General features: G+C 38.4%; 1 protein-coding gene across 2 annotated transcripts in view; it reads left to right on the top strand.

Moving 5' to 3' along the window:
• The window catches only part of snx29 (sorting nexin 29), a 354,925-nt gene that overhangs the window by 46,489 nt on the left and 287,330 nt on the right, over nt 1–21,106 (top strand). For both annotated transcript variants that reach the window (XM_069905804.1, XM_069905805.1), the window contains exons 10-11: nt 4,676–4,769; nt 4,902–4,981. In XM_069905804.1, the coding sequence (XP_069761905.1) occupies nt 4,676–4,769; nt 4,902–4,981 (174 nt within the window). The remainder of the gene's footprint in view (nt 1–4,675; nt 4,770–4,901; nt 4,982–21,106) is intronic.

Here is a 21,106-nt window from a genome sequence, read left to right as displayed (position 1 = left end):
CAGATGCAGCAAACTGGGCCGAAAATTGAAGGAGAGTTGAGTAAATCAATCTCGCCCTTGAAGTGTCCCAGGAGTAAAGTGATGCCTTAGTTCTGATTAAGCCTGAGATGATAGAGGTGAAAGACTGGGACAAGAGGCTGGAGCTTGCCTCCTGTCAATATTGTCAAAGCATGGTTTTGATTTTTAAATGCCTCTTCATGTAATGAAGATTTTGAAAACCATGAAAATTTCAGAACATTAAAAAAAAATAATTTAAATGTATTTTTAATTTTGAGATACAATGCGGTAACAGGCCCAAATGGGCCATGAACTAGTGCCATCTAAATACACTCATGTGACCAATTAACCCACTAACCCCATATCTTTGGAATTTGGGAGAAAACCAAAGCACCCGGTGGAATCCCATGGGGATAACTCCATAAAGACAGAGCCAGATTCCAATCCGCGACACTAGCGCTGTAATGACATTGTGATAACCACTATTCCATGGCACCCTAATTATTCCTAATATTTGAGAACAGAATACTGAAGTACATTAAACTCCCCCAAATTAGAAAATAAAGACTTTTTTTCATTTCACGGCCAGGTTGTGAATCCCCATTCAATTACATGTGAACTCTGGACTTCAGAATATCAAGCAGGGGAATTCCAGCTTGATCAAACTCTGCTATGGCATCCAGCAATGAGGCCCAGTACACATGCTAACATCTGTTACTCCACATCTCCTGGAGCTGCAGCAAATCTGCTCCAATACCCACTCGAGAAATGTGGGAATGCTGGTAAACAAGAAGCCTGCAGATGTTAGAAAGCTGGAGCCACACACAAATTGCTGCTGGATCTCAGTTACCATCTATGTATAAAACAATAGAAATTGATAATTCAGCCCAAACTGTTGACTCTAATGGTTCCAATATTGCTGCCTGACCCATTGAGATTCTCAATGCTACAGCTCATTTTAGAATAATTGGCTTGTAACCAGAGTGATTGGCCTGTTGTTTCTGTTCTTTGAATCTTAAACTCTGAATCAGAATGTAAAGTGATAATCAGTAAAAGTTGGCAATTTCTTCTCTTGGGATTTAAATATATTGGTATTTTTCACTTGTGAGATGCGAGATCTGGATTCATTGCATAAGTCGTTAACCATGGAAATTATTCACAAAAATTAGCAAATTGAAAATATTTCAAGTTGAAGGGTTTAAATTTCATTCTGATGTGCTGTGACATTTTTGCATTTTAAAATATTTTATTTTTGCTTTTTCCATAAATATACATAGAAAATCTCTAAACAAAACAACCACCCCTCTCCCTTCACAGTATAAATCCACACACTGTCAAGGCTCACATTTGTTGATCATCAAAAATTCCATATGGGGAAGTTGCTTGTATTTGTACTTTAGCAGCATTTATCTTTTTTTATTATTTGTAATTACAATTGGGCCCTTATATGATCCAAATATGGCTGCCATATCTAAATAAACATTTGTTCTTTAAGTTGTATGTAATTTTTCCATCGATATGCGACTATTCATCTCACCAATTCATCGCGCTGTATGTCGAGGGGAGTCGTTTTTCCAAGTAATCGCAATACATTTCTTAGCCTCTGCTCAGGTTATTTTAACGAAGGAAATTTGGAATTTAGTTAGTTTATTACTTATTCCCACTGAAGTTGCCCAAAAGGTAAAATTCTGGGTTGCCCGTAGAGGCCACCCCTGTTATTCTTGTTAATATTTCAGTAATATCCTGCCAGAAAGGTCTCACCTTCACATACGACCACGTAGCATGTAAAAACGTTCCTGTCCCACACCTAAAACACATTTCTGATATTTCAGATTTTGATGAATGCAACTTCTGTGGTATGAAATATAATTGGTATTGAAAATTATATTGCACTAATCTGTATCTTGCATTATAATTTATGCATTGCTCTCCAAACACCAATCAAAACAACATCTTTCCATTATTGCAACATCTAGATCCGACTCCCATCTCTCTCTCTCTCTCTCTCGATCTCTCTCTCTCGATCTCTCTCTCTCGATCTCTCTCTCTCGATCTCTCTCTCTCGATCTCTCTCTCTCGATCTCTCTCTCTCGATCTCTCTCTCTCGATCTCTCTCTCTCTCGATCTCTCTCTCTCTCGATCTCTCTCTCTCTCGATCTCTCTCTCTCTCGATCTCTCTCTCTCTCGATCTCTCTCTCTCTCGATCTCTCTCTCTCTCGATCTCTCTCTCTCGATCTCTCTCTCTCGATCTCTCTCGATCTCTCTCGATCTCTCTCGATCTCTGTAAACCTGTTTTCACACTTTCATTCTGGAGAGGATAGTCATAGATCTTAGTTATAAATTTAGGTGTATTCCCTAGCTAAATCTTTTGTTCCATTTCACTAACTTCAAGTGGGACCAGACTTGGCCCCCATTTTTCTCTTAGGAGCGATCTTAGCTGGAGAAAACAAAAGAAAGTCCCATTAGCTACTGCATATTTGTTTGTTAATTGTTCAAAAGACATGAGAACTTTGCATATATATATATAAATAATCAATATATATTATTCCTTTATCATACCATGTTCAATATTTTGTTTCCCAGATTCATCGGCAGTAACACATTTTTACATAATGATGCATTTTTGAGACATCGATAGATATAACTAGATGTGTAAGCAGGTAGTCAAAGTAAGACTTGTATTGGAAATTAACCTGGTTTGAACAATGTCAAACAATGAGGTGATGAAATACAAAAAACATTTTCGGTTCTGAGTTGACAAGATCTGACGAGATGAGAGGATCCCTTCTCATTGTCAAAGGTATTTTGTGACAAATAGCCTTAAATGAAAAACATCTTTTCAGAGTCAATTGGACTTGGCTGAAGAACCAAACTAAGGAGGGTACATTTTAAATATTGCTCACACTGAAATATAAGATTGAAGGCATACTTTAATGCACGTAGAGTACAAAACAGAATTGGGTGGCTTTTAAAAACAATCAGGAGGTGACTAGAAAAGCAATAAGGGGAGAAAAGATGAAATATGAAGGTAAGTTGGCCAATAATATGAGGATATCAAAAGTTTTTTTTTCCTGCTATTTTAAGAGTTAGAGGGGCAGGGGTAGATATTAGTTCACTGGAAAATGATGTGGGAGAAGTGGTGGTACTGTAGAAAACACCAGAGGCATGCATGAAATTTGCGAGATTTAAAGAGCACAAGAAAGTGTACTTGCTTTTATGAAGGAGAAAGTACTTGGAAGGCTGAGGGTCTGAAGGTGGATGTCATCTGGACCAGATGGACTGCCAATCATGTATCTGAAAGTGGTAGTTGAAGAGATTATGAATCCATTAGCAGTGATCTTGTAAGAATTTCCAGATTGAGGAATGGTTTCAGAGCACTGAAAAATCTTAAATGTCTCCCCACCTTTTTGGAAGGGAGAGAGGGAAAAGATAGGAAATTGTTGGCTGATGAGTTTGACTTCGGAGGTCAGTCAGATTAGAGAGTCCATTTCGAAGGACGATCTTTCAGGGTATTTGAAAGCACAAGATAAAGTTGACTGAAGTTGGCATGATTTCAATCAGGGAAGATCTTGCTTGTCAAGTGTGTTTGAGGACATAACAAACCGGATAGACAAAGGAGTTGGTGGATGTTGCTGACTTGGACGTTTAGAAGGCCTTTGACAAAGTGCCACACATGAGGCTGCTAAATAAGATAAGAGCTCATGATATAACAGGGGTATGACTTATGGATCGAAAATTGGCTGGCTAGCAAAAGGCAGAGAGAGGGAATAAAGGGGGCATTTTCTAACTGGCTACTTTTCACGTGATATGTAAATAATTTGGAAGAAGGAATTAATGGCATTATGTCCAAGTTTGGGAAAATACCAAGATGGATGAAAGAGTGAGTAGTGTTGAGGAAGAAGAGGGACTTGAACAGGTTGGGAGAAATGGCAAAAAAAAAGAAAGATGGAACATAATGTAGGGAAGTAAATGGTTAGGCGCTTTGAGAGAAGGAATAAACAAGTTGATTGTTTAAATGGGGAGAGAATTCAGAAAGCAGAGGCACAAAGTGGCTTGGGAGTCCCAGTGCAGGATTCCCTAAAGGTCAATTTGTAGATTGACCAGTAGTAATGCAATATTGGCATTCATTTCAAGAGGACAAATATATAAATAAGGATGTAATGCTGAAGCTTTGAAAGGCATTGGACATAGCGCATTTGGAATATTGTGAACAATTTTTGCCTCGCGTCTCAGGAAGGAAGTGCAGGTGTTGGAGAGGATTCAGAGGATGATCCTGAGGAAGAGAGGATTAATGTACGAGGGGAGTTTGATGTTTCGATGCCAAGTCATTGGCTATATTTCAGGCAGATTTTTGACTGGTCAGGATGCTAAAGAATACAGTGAGAAAGCAGGAGAATAGAGTTGAGAAGAAAAAATACACTAACCATGGATTGAATGGTGGAGCAGACTCAATGGGCCTAATGGCTTAATTATGCTCGTACATCTTCTGGTCTTGTGTTGTGCTTAACGACTGTGTTAAAGCTATTTTTCTATAAGTTTATTCGCAAAATACACATGTAACTGTGTAAAATAAGGACATTACCTCTTTTGAAGAAATGGATTTGTCATGTGTGGAGCTATTTGTGTTTTCTGTGTGTCAAATCAGCTTGTGCAACTAAATTCTTTGTATTGGTCGCAGATGCCACTTCTGATAACCTGTTATACTGTGAGGAACACGAAAATGCCACACTTGCTGTTGAACTTGCCCAGAAAGGATCTCAATTTCAGTACTGGTACGGTATAAATTTTGGTGATTTGATTTCCTTTTCAGATGTATTTTAGTTGCTATCAGAGACTAGACTTTTTTCCTGAACAGTTTTGACTCCAGGGCAGTTTTCCTGATGTTCTGTATTTACTTCACACAGTTCTGAAGTCACTCCTCCTCTTCAGGCTGACCTTAGTGGCCTTTTGCCAGAATCCACAGTCCCAGAATCAATGAGTGTTGGTGAGTATTTCACAAAATATTTTTGGAGTTGTGTTTAATCTGTTAATGTTTTGCAAATTAAAAAGAAAAAAAGCATTCCTTGTGTATTTTTGATGAAAACCAACTCTGTATCATGTATTTGATTTCAATTAAAAAAAAGTTACCAACTGTTGTCCTAAAAATGGGATTAAAGACTTTTTAAAAATGATGTTGAACAGCTTTCTAGCACATAAAACAAGAGAAGTTGGCTGGTTTGGTGGATTTATGCCTTATACTTGGTAAACCTTAAGTTACTATCCATAGTAACTATGTCATGGTGTTTTTTTTTTGTACATCTTGTTTATCCAGTTTGCTTTCTATATTTATTTGCAATGCAGAGGGGGGCCATTTTGGTCCATTTGAATCTGTGCCAGCTCATAGAACAATTCCATTTCCCACTAGTTTTCATTTGTAACCTATTCTCCCCACACTTTCATCAACTTTATTTTCTCCCCTGCCACCACCCGCCTTGACTTTTCACAAATGTAGGAGAGCAACTTGCATGGCCAATAAACTTGCCAACCTGCACACCTTTGAGACACAGCAGGAAATTGGAGCAGCTGGAAGAAACCCTGACTTTTTCTAAATAATTTATTACTTGCACTAAGAGTTCGAGTTGTTGACGTTGCTGAGTATTGAACGCCATCTCATTTTCTTTCAGAATATCGTATTTGAGATTGTATCCTTTGTACAGAGTTCTACAGCCCTTATGTCCACTGAATCCTTGTCTTTTTTGCATTAGTTTTTCATTCACCCAATTTATTTTTCCCACATCTTTCTAACGCCCTCCATATTCTGCCACTCAATGTCCAATTAATCTACTAATTTGCACATTTTTAGGACATAGGATAAGATTGGAGTCTCAATCTGGCACGAAGCAAAAAATATGTTTAACTAAGGATACTGCTTTTTTAAACAATTTGTCAAGATTCTTTTATTTGTCACCTTAATATGGTCTTTTTGGTTTATATGAACGTTGGCTCTGAGTTGGTGGAATTGGTGTATACCTGCCTCTTCATATCTTTGTATCTCCATATTGAGATGGGACTCTTTATCCTTCTTCAGTAATAGGACTAAAAATATCTGTTTGGAGTCCCCACTAGCAATCTTATTTCTTAATCTTTTGTTGCATCTCCAGCTTGTGCATGTTTTCGTACACAGCCTAATGGATGGTTAAGTTTGCTTGCAAGCTCTGATTCCATTCCAACCTTTTCTCCATTTGGAAATTAAACCTTTGTCAGCTCCAAATAACCAGCATTTGTCAATCTCCAATTCATTGTGGTGTATTAGTTGATTCTTTGTGCAGAGTAGAATGTAAATATTAAGCTGCTCAATTCAACGTGGCCATACTTGTCATTTGCAGCCCTGGATTGGGGGTGAAAATCCTATCTCTTTTGGTTAGTGGCATGCTCTTACGGGGCTGCAGGGTTAGCATAGCGGTCAGTGCATTGCAGTGCTAGCAGGTTCGAATCTGGTGCTGTCGGTGCATGGGTGCATGGGTTTCCACCCACCGTCAAAAAACACCTACAAGGGTTGTAGCTTAATTGGGCAGCATGGGCTCATTAGCAGAAATAGCGTGTTACCGTGGTGCATGGCTGAATTTAATTTAATAAAAATTAAATTTACAACTACAGCCTGCCTTCCTTGTACTGAGTGATCAGTATTGAGTGACGTTTATTGAGTGACGATGTAACTTTGGGCAGCAGATCCTGTGACGCCACTCTCTGATGGCCTGTGGAGCTGTCAAAGCCATGCAACTTTCAAACGTCATGATTCTTTAAAAATCATAAATTAACCGGAAACATATTTCAATTATATAAATTTAGGATATTAAGCAGCAAGTGAAATAAAGGACTTATTTGCTTGCATCATTTCAATTCAGGTGTGCAACTCTATTCAAAGGTGCAGGTTAATTTGAGTGAGCACTGCCCAGAAACATTGAATATGACAGAGGAATGGGAAGTCAATTGCACCAGCAATTTTTTTCCCTTCTTTCTTGCAGTGTGGAGGTACAAAGATCAGGATCTCATTGATCTAAGCAATGCTGGGAACTCTCAGTTCCCTGCAACACTGCCAGGGGTTCTCTGCTTTTCTCTCCATTTCTATATGATTTGGGCTGGTGTAGTAACTCAGTACATCAAATTCAAGATCCTTTGCCTCATCTATGCAGAGCATAGATATTCTACTGGTTTTGAATAAATAATAATATAGGGCTGCATGGTTAGAACAGCTGTTAGCACAATGGTGTTACAGCACTAGCGATCAGGACCAGTGTTCGAATCCCGCACTGCTTGGGCAATGAATGAGAAAGTTAAGAGCATATATGTTAACTCTCGCACAGAGAATGATAAAGTGAATGGATCATGTGCATGTCCATTTTAAATTTTCATCAGAATGAAAATGAATATTGTGACCTAGAATTTTGCAACAGCTTAACTCGCAAAAGTGATTTTTGATTCAGAAAAAAGCTGGACTCTGAGAAATAAAAGCTTGAAAAGGAAAAGCCTTTCTTTTGGTGCACTCCACCTGAAACTGAAGAAAAATAACATTGTTTAAATTGCTGTAATTCATTGGCATCTTTTCACAAACATGTTCAAATTTCTCTCATTGAATTAAAATTGAGAAAGCAGTTTGAATTTCCTGAGATACCAGGAGCAGAAGCAAGGCCAGGCAGTTTCAGCCTTAATGCATAAACCATGAGCCTGTGTCATGATGTGGAAAATAAGTTATATTTTCAGAAAGAACATGCCTGTACAAGTAATTTAATAATGTATGGAATGAAGATGATCATGTGGTTTGCATTTGCATTAGTTTTGAAGTTTGCAGCCAATTTGAAGTAATTTTTAGTCTAGGAGTTCTGATATTTCTGCAAACAAAAATGACTTTGATTTATATTTTTCATTTATTTCATGTTTAGGTGCAACTTGACAATCCAGTGTTTTCCATAAAAAAATATAGAATGAGTACAATTGTAATTAATGCCTAAAATCTGATGCACTAATACCAAAAACTCTTTTGAGTTCAATGTGAAATGCCAGCCATGGGGTTGACTTGGTAATGGCTAATGTATAATTTATGTAGATGCATTTGGTGCTCAGAGATTTGCCATTTTCCATGTATCCAAGAATAATAGAGCTGCTTAGAATTTCTGATTAGCTTTGTTCCTCAACCGACTTGGAGTAAGTCATGGAGTTGTATTTTTCAGGTTCCAGCTCCATATGATGTTCAAGCTGTTGAATTAAATTTTAAATGTTACATTTTAAAAATGCATTTACGGCATGATAGAAGCCAATTCTGGTTATTTAAACCCATGCAACCCAATTACACCCAAATTGACCTACAACCAGAGCACCCTGGGAAAGTGTACACAGGGAAAGTGTACAAACTCCTTACAGACAGCATTGGATTTTAACCCAGGTCGCTGGCTCTGTTATTGCATCGCGCCAACCGTAACTCGCGTAAAATAAAATTATTGAGCTGAATCACCAGTTGCCTTTTGATGAAACTTAATTCGCATGACATGAAACAAGGTTTTGGATTGCTTGCCAAAGTACCACAATGCAAAAAAAAAAAAAAAAAATGATATGCCTCTGTTAGAGCAAACTACCCAAGGTCAGAACTCTTGTCACTGTCCTGGAATTTCTTCTGAAAGGACAGTCTATTGAATAGATCTGTTGTAACTTTGTGAACTGAACATTTTGAATGACGACGACTTAGATATTTTGCTCTATTTTGTTGAGCATAAGCAGGAAAAAAATATTTTCTGTTGATAATCTTTGCTGTTTAATTTGAGCTGATGTAAAACTGACAAAAGGAAGTGAGATATTTCTTTTGAACGACAATTTCTAAAATGTACCTCGGAAATTGTGGCAGTGAAGTGCTATTAAGACTTAAATGTGTATTAAAATGTTCTGATTTGATAATCAAATGATCTGAAAAAATTCCTAAATTTTGCTGTAAAATCTAGTTTTGTGGAATTAGCCTCATTTTAATGTAACTTTTTAAATATATTTCAATGGCTGGATACCTCTGCAAATGGTGACTATTTGAGTGGCAAGAACCAGTTTAAATCTGAAGCCATGGGAATCAGTGCCAGATGTTGAGCCCCAAGAACATGAATGAATTGCTGCGAACAGTTCAGTGAAAGTTTGTGAAAGTACTTTCAAAGACCAATTTAATCCATCGTTCTCATAATTGCTTGTCACCACACCTCACTCTGTAGTTCAACAACAAGCTCCCTGAGTGGGATTCATTTCTCAAGTTGACCATGATAGAAAGCCCTTAGAGTGAACCTGCACTTGAGCTATTTAACTCAGCACAGTTAGTGCAATGAAGTTAGAGCACCAGTGATCAGAGTTATAATTTGGTGCTCTCTGTAAGGACTTTGTACGTTCTTCCCATATCTAGATGGGTTTCCTCTGGGTGCTCCGGTTTTCTCCCGTATGCGGTGTTGGGTGGGGGGGGGGGGTTCATGGGCATGCTGTATGTCTCAACTTTAAAAAAAAAACTCAAATAGTAACGTTTCAAACATCTCTAATTTCTCTCTGTCGGCAATGACTGAAGAATTCCCTGTGCGACAGAATTTTATCCATTTTGGGTCATCATGCACTGTTTCCATATCAAATGAACTCACTATTTTTTCGTCGCTTAGAGTACAAAAGCGCAAATACTTGTAAAGTAAAGGACATTAATTCTCTAGTGCCTACATTTGTGATGGGATTTCCAAGCATAAAGACCAGTCTACCTTGTTACTGAGTTCAATCCTCTCCTCCCTTTTTGGCAGTTCCTTAGAATTGAGGGTGATTTGCTTTTGCGTTGCTTTTCTGGGTTTCTGATGGAGAGAATGAAAATGATGTGGGAACTGTAGACTTTTTTTTACATTGGGGAGGAGATGATAATTTGTGAGGTGTATGCCCCTTTGTTGCATACAGAGGGGAAATTCCTGCCAGACATCAAAACTTGCATAGATCCTCAATACCATCCTAAGTGCACCTTCTCCACACGGAGTGATAAATGGCTGGAAACCATTTGTTAGTTGGGATGTTGGACATCTTCATAGAAGTTTTGATTACATCTTTCAATCTATCCTGTTTGGTTATCTCCTTCCAAGGCATGGAATGGAGAGTCTATTTTGGGAGTCTTGTTAGATAGGGCAATTATATGCTGTACTCATCAGAACTAATTGAGACTAATGAAACAATACTGGGATGTTGAATTGGGAAAAGGGACAGATTTTGGTTTGCTCATCATTCCAATGAAATTTGGAGGATTTCGTGGAGACCCTATTGGTGGTGTGCACAAGTGACGGCAATATTGCAAAACTGAAGCTAAACACAATATGCTGGAGGTACTCAGTGGGTCAAGCAGCATCAGCGAGAAAAGAATGGTCATCCTCCTTTGTCTTCTACCAGTGGAGCCATAATGGACATGATCTTCACTGTGACAACTCCAAAAAAAATGCAGGACAAGGAACAGCACTAGCAACTTTTTATGACCTTCGATTGAAGCCTTAGACCCATCAGTTGGGTGGGATTGGAGAAACTTTTCTCATATTTAGCTATCCAAAGACATCTGTTTCCTTCAAAGGTTTTCTCCGTGTCTCTCTGATGACTGATATCAAATTAGGCTGGACTTTTGTTTCAATAATTTATAATGTTTCTCACTGCAATGTGATCATGGGAAAAGTACCTTTTATATATATTAAAAAATTGGATTTCTTGGGCATACTTTCTGATAGAAAGGGATTAATTGAAGAACAGTGATGGAGTCTGATGTCAAAGGGCTGATTACTGGGAAAGGACGGTGAATGAAAAAATATTTTGGGGAACCAGTGATAGGGAAGTAAACATATATGCTTTATGGGAACCTTTCAAAGCCAGTGAAATATTTTGCTGGAGAAGAAACTGAGAGTTGTGTGGCATGATGGAAGCATGTAGGAAGAGATAACAAGCAGACTAATTGAGGGTAGGATATCTGTGAGCTGGCGAGGAAAAAGCATGTCCAAAGGGGCTTGCTTCCTCATGCTGAGAGTTTAACTCACCATGCCCAGAACCACAGGAGATTCACTGGTGATTACTTGAGTAATGGATGCCAAGCAGCGATTGGAAGAATATCATCTTGCATCTGGATTAATTATTAACCATAGAAACTTAGCTGGGATGATTCAAAAAGTGATCTGAACTTGTTATCTTGAAATGTAATGTTCCAATGGTCCTTAATATTCATAATTTACTACATATTTTAATTTAGCAAATGACTTCAATTATAGATAATCTTTTAAAATTGCAATCCAAAATGAAGTTGATTAAGCAGGGTAATCAACTGAGTCCCATGTTAAATGCAAAGATTATGGAAAAGATGGCTCAAGCTATTTGCAAATTGCGGATTAAATGGAAAATGAAATGGTGAGAGACTCAGTGTCAGCACAGAAACAAGCCTGAGGACCACTTGATTTGTACAAAGCATCTTATATTAATATAAACATCAGCCCAGGTTTAATCTAAATGCTTAATACATGAGAGTACCAGTGCCTCCCATTACACCCCAACCATCATTACATTTCATAGAACAGCCACACAAGATGAAAAAAATAACTTCCAAGTCTCCTCCTCATTAACTTAAATCGATAGCCTTTGAGAAACAGTTTCTCACTATTTATCCAATCCATATCTCCCCTCCCATTTCTTTCCACAGCCTTTAATTCAGATGCCTTTTTTTCCCACTCAGACTTTGAGGAAGGGCTCCGGTCTGAAACAAAGGTAATGTATCTTTACTTCCTATGGATGTGAGACTTGCTGAGTTCCTCCAGCTGTGTTTTGTCCCCTCATAATTTTGTTTACCTCAATTAGACCACTCCTGGCCTTCCTAGATTCAAAGGAAGCAGGCACAGGCTGTCTATTTTCACTTGGCCAAAATATTACCTTTGTGCCAAAAGTTAAAATTGTCAGTACGACTCTGATTATGACTACCATTCATACCAATGATATTAAAACCACCTATTACCTCTATCCTGTAGGCCTCCCCCTGCCCCTCACCATTTTATTCAGGCACCTGTCTACATTTTGCTCTTGTCTTGATGAAAGGCTCAGGCCCGAGACTTGGGTTGTGTATCTTTGCGATCTAAAGTATGCTGATGGACCTGGTGATTTTTTTTTTCTCTCTCTCTCTCTCTCTCTCCCCCCAGCATTGTGTTTTACATTAAGACTCTACTTGTGATTATCAGTTCCCAGTTTAATCTGGTAAGAGAAAGAGCCTCAGGGAGGGAGGAAAAAAAAATCACTGTTTCTCTCTTCTATCTTTGTATCCATGGTTTTTCTAACCTTATTAAGGGAGACTGGTATGGGAATTGAAATGTCACACTGATGTAGCAGGGATATTCTCAAATACTTTGTTGGACAGTGTGGAGAGATTTACCCTGAATTAGTTTTCACATGAAACTGACAGTACTGACGACGTGGGAACTGATTCAATTGTTAAATGTCTACGTGGGGAAAATCCTCAGTAAGAGCGAAAAAATGTTCAGGTTTCCAGATTAATTTTGGTATTGACTGAAGTCTGCACCTGTAAGAATGACACTGCAAAGTTAAACATCCATAACTGTCACTTTAGAAAATAATTAAAGAACACGAACGCTGTGGATTCTGTAATCTTAAGCAGACAATGAAGTGCTGGGAGGAGCTCAACAGGTCAGGCAGCATCCATGAATAAAAGTGGTCAATGTTTTTTTTTAAAATTTTTTATTTTTCACACCATAAATCACAATAGCCATGATATACACTTTTTCTTTAAAGTGGTCAATGTTGAGACCCTTTATCAAAATCCATTCATTCGAGCTCATTGAAGTTGACATGTTAGTGCAACGTATTTACATCTTTGGAATTGTGGTGATCAGTTCTTTTGACAATTGTCATCTTGCCATTCGATAATGATGGTAAGTCATGTTGAGGTTAAATTATAGTAGAAGGCATTGAGTCTTGAGAAATGTAGCAAAAATCCACTAGGAGGAGTAGTTGCATTTTATTTGGTTGCACCAATGTGCTGAACGAGGCAAGACCTGTTGTCGTTTGAGCGCTTCCTGAACAAAGCAAAACCAGTCACTGTGACTTTATACTTGTTTTGAAAAGCTCCCACAAGCAAGTTGGAACTTCATGCTGGGTTAAGCAAATAATTAATTAGAAGCTATTATACTGGGAGTTATTTACTCAATTCATGTACAATTCTCACCTGGTTTAGAGTTCTGCTTGAGTTTTTATTTCATGTCTCATGTTTTGGTTCTTGTTTCAACAGTGAGTGGATCAGAATTTAGATGACTGTAAAAAGAAGCTACATTCTCAATCCATTCATTGGCAAACTGCCAATTACGGTTGTCTTCTGAGCAGGAACCATGAGATGTTTGTATCATTCATGTCCTGACAGGTGTAAATTTCCGTTGTTTAATCTGTTCTGTCATCCCAGTTAACTAAGCTCTGGAGCAGTGCAAGCAACAGAAACATTGGTGCAGAAAAATCAACGTTGAAGAACAAAAAAAAACTGGCAAGGAACCTCAACCAGTGTCTCACAAATGGCTTGAGGGCTCACAACCAACAAGATTCAGTGCCCAATGTACCTATTTTGTTGTTAGTTTGCAATAATTAGCATCTGTGCAGAGGTATTTTACTTCTCTACTGGAAAACACTGTGAGATTGGTTTGATGTGATCAACGTTTTGAAATGAGACAACATAATGTTGGACAGCTTCCTCTTCATCTTGGAGATCGACTCCAGATAGCGGGAGGTTTGCTGGAGGCAAGATGCAGTGTAAGGGTCAAAATGTATTTTTTCTTGCAAGCAGCCAGTAGATGTTGTTCAAAATATTTTAGTGTCTCCCAGCAAGATCTTTGCTTCAAAGTTGTAGCTAGCTTTTCTTTCTTTGCTAAAGTGATAACAGGTTTATTTCTACTGCAAAATGGATGAAACAGAACAAGTTCTGACAATTTCTGTTGACTGTCTAACAAAATTTTAGCACCATAACAATGTTTAATGGTTTTTAAACAATGTATAGCAACTGATACCATTAACAATGTTTAATATCTTTTAATAAACTAGATAACTCAACTTAATTTTCATATGGATTTGTTTGAAAAAGTCATAGATAACAACAACAGTTTCTGATCCTCTAAGTGACTATAAAGGAAAGTAGTCACTTCATGCCATATTGTCTGGCACTAGGCTTAAGTTCCACTAAATAGCTGTGATGTCCCACATTCCCCCTCCTATGCACTTTAGAGATGAGCACTTCCTACAGTAGATATTTCAAATTGGAAACATATCATCTTCAACTCTTCTGGGACTTCCCCTGATGAAGCAGCACGGGCATAAATGACATGCAAGCACCAGGAGAGAAATTACGAGAAAGCATCTTAATTTGCCATTGCAAATAGTTAGAATAGCTTGTGATCTTGAGGTGTTGTGAGACTTCATTGATGTAATAAAAGCAATGTTGTTGGTATCCGTTAGTGTTTGGAAGATGGTAGATGACGTGCAGATTCTTGTGTGATTAATTAATACAGTCTGAGATTTGGACATTGGACAGCAGGGGTTGAAAGTGCATGAATCGGAATTGGATGGATTGATACTTAGCTTGAAGCTATTGAAGCCAATTGCTTTTATAGAGTCCATTTCACCACTTGTTCTGATCATATCAAGGTTTTCCATTGGTGAGGCTTGATTCCAAGTGCCTTGATGTGTTGCTTACATTGACCTTTGTAGGGCGGTTTGTGGCATCCTCTACTTGTTCCCTCCAATAGCTCTGGATGTGGCTTATCCTTGGGAATGTGATTACTTTTCACTTTTCTCAGTTGGCCAAACATCTCTTTGCATTTGTCCTATGAAGAAGAATCTCCGTGATGGCGACTCTGATATTGGTGACGTTTGTCAATGAGTATGTGATGAAAGCAGCTCAACCTATTCTCATGGCTTGTCATAATTGTCCATGTTTGCCAGGCATTTATGTGAGCTTTGCGTATTTGCATTTTCCAGGTCTGTTGAAGATGGTAGCAATGATTCCAATATGATCATGCAATGAAATGCTGGTGGTTAAGAAGAATGCAGAAAAAAAATTGATTGGACAACCCAACAGAGTCAACAAAAACATTCAAAAGCAGAGGCAGTGCTTTTGAGAAAAACATAGGATGCTCATTAAAGCTGTTTGGTTTTATCTGCCCTCTTCATGAAAACATGAAGGTCACTATTTACTCTCAAAAATTCTTGTCCCTACACTCTTTGCTGTTGCCTCTGCACTTGTGAAATGCATATCCAAAGACAGGAGTGGTGAAGTGAACCTCTGCACAAGATCGGAAGAGAAACACAAAAGTACGAGAATTTGCGGGGAAGGACAAAAAGAGGGGAAGTTACCAAGCTGGAAACTGATTTGCTGGTGATATCCTTTTAACATGCAATTGCACAGGAATGGCTTTTGGGCATGTGTCAGGCATTTGCCCTCACTATCAACATAAAGGTTTTTTAAACCAGGGTGGAGGTTTTCATAGGATCCACTTATCACCCTCAATGGTACTTGCTAACTTTATGTGGAATATAATACAGTCTGTCAGATTTTATTTCTGTTAACTTAATCCTGTTTTGATTGATCTATCTCCAACATGATGGTACGAAGTTAAGATTTGATTGACAAAAAGTAGTTAAAATGGATTTGTATTGTAATGCCTTCTCTTGTGTAAAAATCCAGTGACAATTTGGTTGATTCATCTGGATGCCAAGATCATGCAACATGAAGGATGGATGAGTTAAGAATCAAGTTCTATAATTTCTTGGTTTCAGAAATTAGTGTGACTATCTTACCTTGAAAATGTAGATCGTAGGCTTTGCTTCACAAGAGTGTTACCCCATTTCATTTTGTATTTCTGAGGTGCGATCTTTGATTTACAAGTGGTTTGGTCACTTCCAACAGGCTTCTGATATTTACTGTTGTGAAGTTTGCACATTTGGAGCTGTGGAATGGAATACTTGGAGGACTGTTCCCTTGATGTAAATTTTCATTTGCTTTTCCTGTGGGGAAGCATTTAGCCATCATTACACACCGCCTACATTCCAGAGACTGGTAGCTTTGCATCAAGGCAGTCTGGCATGTAGTGATGCTTTATCTGTTTTATTTAGTGTTTGCTCCAACAATGCTTGTTACTGATTCAGTTGCTTTTGCCTTTTGTTTTGGCAAGTTTTTTTCTGGCAAGTTCTCATGGCTTCTTAGCTTCAAGGAGTGCACTTTCTGTGGTGTCCCAATTGCCAAGAATTTTTTAAAATCCTGTTTGAATAGAAAGATACAATTTACAAAGCATGATCTCTAAACTATGGAGTAGCTGGAAGGAGGTTTTTTTGCCAATAATATGAAGATTTATGATGTTTGCACTCAGTAAACAGCATCAGCCTTGCAATCGATTATTATTTCTTGAATTCTGGAAGAATTAACAAGAGGCAGGCAGCAGTAGAACAAATCTATTCTTGCAAGGTTTTGTATTTAGATATATTGAGTTAAGATATATTGATTAAGAAAAAGAACCAATAAGACCTTTTGTTACCTTAAGTTACGATCTTTTATTTGGGCCAATTTAGGTTCTGAAATGTCTCTACCGGGACTTGCTGAAAAGGAACAACTACACCATGAAGGAAATGTATACGTTTATTTCTAGAATGTAATTTTTATTGATGAATGAGAGCATGAAGCCAGGTTTGCATAAATCTAGGGTGAGATGGGAATCAGACGGACACAACGAATGACAAACAACTCTGGTCAGATCTATGTCAGGAAGTATGTTGGCTAATATCAATGCCAGGTATAGATTTGTCCATCAACTGTACCTCACCCCACAGAAATACCAATATAAACCTGAATGATCAGAGATGGGCTTTAGGTGTAGTGTGGAGGTGGGTTCCTTTTTACATTCTACCTGGCTTTGCACAAAATTGAGGCCCTTCTAGTATGACCTCTGTGACACCCTAACCAAGATCACAGGAGTCACCTTCCCAGAATATCCAGAGCTTTGTCTTCTGGGGAACTTTAGCATGGTAGGTAGATTACTAATTACTAACTAATTCTCAAATTATATTTACAGAAATTGCTTTCTGAGTGGCCAGCAAGTGCATTGCAGTAAAATGGAATCAGAGTTGAATAGCTGCATCCCACTTGAAAAGGTCACATCATCTCAGGAAGGGATATATATATATTACCTTCCTAAAAATCTGGCAACCTATTTAGAGTATATAGGAACCTCACTGGCAACAGTATAGGGTTTTGATCACTACTGGCTAGCCAGTAGACCTCTGTAAAGATTTTAACACTGGTATTATCGTGTCTCCATGTTTTTTTTTAATTGACAATGGGATGCTTTTTTTGCTTCTGTTTCTTTGTATTTCTCTGTTTAATAGGATGTATAGAGGGGAGGGGTTCTCTTGAGGTTTTGTATTTGGTATTGATTTTTAAATATATTTAAAATGATAAATAAAATAATACAAAAAAACAGTAAAATGTTGCATCACAGAATTCACCAAGGCTTTTACTGTTTTTCTTTTAAAACAATATATTTATTAATAACTATGAATAATAGAACACATTAGTTAAAGTAACCCAAACTATGCACGAGTGTGTGAGTGCGATAACCAAACCATTACAGCTTAGGAGCAATTCTAGAAGGTCATTCCAAAGTTCAGTCATAGAAATCCTTTGCTGAACTGCAAGTGGTTGAGAATGATATTCTGGAATTTATTGCTAAAGGGTTTAAGTTTAGGTGTAAGGATGCTTTGTTCATAATTGAACAGTGCTGGTGAGGCAGTGCAAAATAACTAGTTTTTATTTTTTTCCCAAAGAATCTGAACAGTAGTGTTAAAGTGATTTACCAGGGAATAGAGAGTAAACTTGATGAGTCTTTGGATTTGAGACGAACGAGTGCCAATACATACACCATCCTAAAGAGGCAAAGCAGGATAAACATTTTGTTATGGTGCTAGTGTCAAAGATTGATGGTAAAGGATGTGTTTTTAAAACGTTAGTTTTGTAGAAATTTCTTCCTGTAAAATGTAGTGAATCTCTGGAATTCTCTTCCCCAGTCAAGGCTGAATCGTTGGGAATGGTTGAAGTGATATTCATTTATTTAAAAAAATGGATTTGAGGGCTTTGGCAATCAGGTTTACAGGGGGAGTTTTGGCCCAGGGTAGATCAGACTTGATCATTCTGAATAGTGGAGAACTTGTGGGGTCCAGGTGGTTGACTCCTATTTTCTTGTGCAAGTTCATTTAAAAAGAAATGTACATACTAAATGAGTTTTTGCTGTGATATTATTAAGGTTGTGATCATAAGTTGCGACAGATTTGGGTTACAATAACATTGGGATATTTGGTTTATTTTGCTGTTGGTATTTTAGATCTCACTCACATAAACACAATCCAGGAACTGCCTGTCTTCCATCCAGTATCGTTTGTTTCATCAATATGGTCAAAATGAGTGTCTCCACCGTATGCTTGCAAAGCTTGGCTGTCATTTTCTGGAGTGATGTTTAGTGTAATTTTGTGAAATGTTGATTATATTTGCCCATTTACTGCCAGCGTTTGCAAATGTACAATGGTAAAACTGTGATGAGATGTGGATAGAAATTGCATGCAGACTGACAGTTGAAATTTACAAGAAATGACTATCAGGGAGGAAAGATGTGTGCTAAAAAGAATTGCTTCAGGAAAATAATATCAAGAGGCTTAAATTTGCAAGGGATTGTAATGTTTGCTTGTAGCCATTCATTCATTATTGTCATAAACGTGAATTAAAGTGAGTCCAAGGAGCCATTGATATAAATCACAAATAATTACAAAATGGATTGAACATATGATCCATCTTTAACATTGCAACAAATATTGTGTATAGTCTGAAAATGGAACAGCTTTTCCCAGTAAAATCATATTTCATTTTTGGTTTGAAATTCATTGTTTCAAAATCTTTTGTTTAAGCTACCATATATTTTGGAACTATTAAAGCTGAAATGTGACCTTGTTTTCCTGCAAACTGGGGTATGAATGCGCAAAAGCAATTTTACGTGTCGGATTGACAGTGGCATGGTTTGTGTAGCGGTTGGTGGCAATGCCAGTGACCTGGGTTCGAATCTGGTGCTGTCAGGAGTTTGTGCATTCTCCTCACGTCTGCATCAGTTTCCTCTGGGCATTCTGGTTTCCTCCCATCTTTCAAAAATATCTGGGGAGTGTAGGTTAATTGGGGTATTTGGGCAGATGGGCTCTTGGACTGGAAGAGTGAAGCATGAAAGTGTGCAGGCACTGTGATTGTAGAGGTAAAAAGACATTGAAATGTTGGAGAAACTCAGCCAGTCTTTACAGTGGTGATAGAAGGCAAAGATATATTGCCGAGCTTTAGGGCCTGAGCCCTTCAAGTAATAAGCAGAAGGGGCTGCAACTTGCTCTGTCTTTTTAAAATTTAAAAAAAAAAAAATTCCTATACATATGTGAAACAAATTGCAATACAGTACATTTTCCCGTTTCCGAATGCTTAGGACCAGAAGTTCGGTTTTTTTTTCCGGTCATTGGAATGGTAGCATCAGCTGTTGCCAGTCCCTGCCACCTCCCTGCTGCTGCTGGTCCCGAAAATGGTTCATGCTCCTGCCTTGGATCCTGAGGTACCCGCTCTCGATGACACTGGGACAAAGGATTCTTCTGACTGCTTGCAGCTGGGAGACAGTGGAATGCAGGTTGTAAACCAAATACAGGGTAAATGGAAAGAGAGAGGGGAAGGAGTTACCTGAAATGAGGAAAATCGGTATTCATGCCCCTTGCACCTAATTTTTCCCCCATGCGCTGCCTGACCCACCGACTTCCTCCAGTCGACTTGTCCAGTGCCACTCACATAAACCTATAGCACATGGTGTTCCTACTCAGTCTCCCCTCCAGTCCTAAGTCTGCTTTCCTTCCGAGATCAGATAATCTCAGGTGTATTTTAGATATTAGGTGCTCTGAGTCTTTGAGTTTACTTTGGGATCATTGAGCAATGTAGGAAATTAAAGGCAATGAAATAATTGGGGATGGAGGACAGAACCTTAAACTGGAAACTCAAGGTTACCTTGTGGACTGAATGGAAGTCTTCTATTGTGTTTGCTTTCTGCCCTTTGGAGGGAATCCTGTTATGAGCACTGAATGGAGCACACTAAGTTGGAATACCTGTAAGAAGAATTTGCTTCCTGTATGGTTGGACAAGGTAAAGTGCTGCAATAGAATGGTTAGATACAGTGCTGTGTGAAGGCAAGGCTGAAGATTGATCAAGGGATGCACAGCAATTGGTCATTTCAACTTGTGAATAGAGTGGGCAGGGAAAGGTGTGAATAGGATTGATATTATGGCGGATAGTTCATTGATTGTTGAGTTTGGTGGGGTGGCAGGTGAGGACAATAGGAACGAACACCACTTATTCGGCCATGAAAGCAGAAGCATGGGAAATGGAGGAGACATGATTGAGAGCACCCTCAACCTTGGGAGAAGTAAAGTTTCAGGGTGAAGTTAAAAGAAAGACACAAAATGCACCAGTGTAGGAAAGTCTCCTCCTCATCAGTGCATCTTTACAGAAATGAAGGTACTGCAAAAATGGAATTGAGTTCCTCCAGGAAGCAGGATGTCAGGAAGCATAGTTAATTTAGAGATAGAAGAGACGGTTGATGCTGGGAAGTGAAACAACTGAGAGGTGGTAGGTTTATAACAGACATTAACCTTTGCCTCGACGAGGTAGTACTGTCAAGGAGGGAAAGCGTGAGACATGGACCTTGGGCAGGATGACAATTGACAGCAAAGATAACAATAATGGATGAATAAATACAGGAAGGATCTGTGATTATTATTGGTGCGATGGGGAAAAAAATGTTGAGGGCTTGAATAGGACTCGAATCGGAACTGTTCCACAACGCCTTCGAAGGGAGGAAATTTCAGCATTTTCCTTTTTTGATGTGGATTTCGGGCATTTACAATTTTTGTTTTGAAATTAAACTATTTGGAAAGGCAAGCATTCTTCAAAAGAAGAGCAGCAGGGCTGTCATCCTCCGTAGAATCAGCCAAGGTTTGCTGTGACATCTGTGTC

Source organism: Narcine bancroftii, chromosome 12, assembly GCF_036971445.1.
Source record: "Narcine bancroftii isolate sNarBan1 chromosome 12, sNarBan1.hap1, whole genome shotgun sequence".
In the NCBI taxonomy this organism is placed as follows: domain Eukaryota; kingdom Metazoa; phylum Chordata; class Chondrichthyes; order Torpediniformes; family Narcinidae; genus Narcine; species Narcine bancroftii.
The sequence above is the reverse complement of the archived record's forward strand: the minus strand, read 5'-3'. Positions and strand labels throughout refer to the sequence as shown.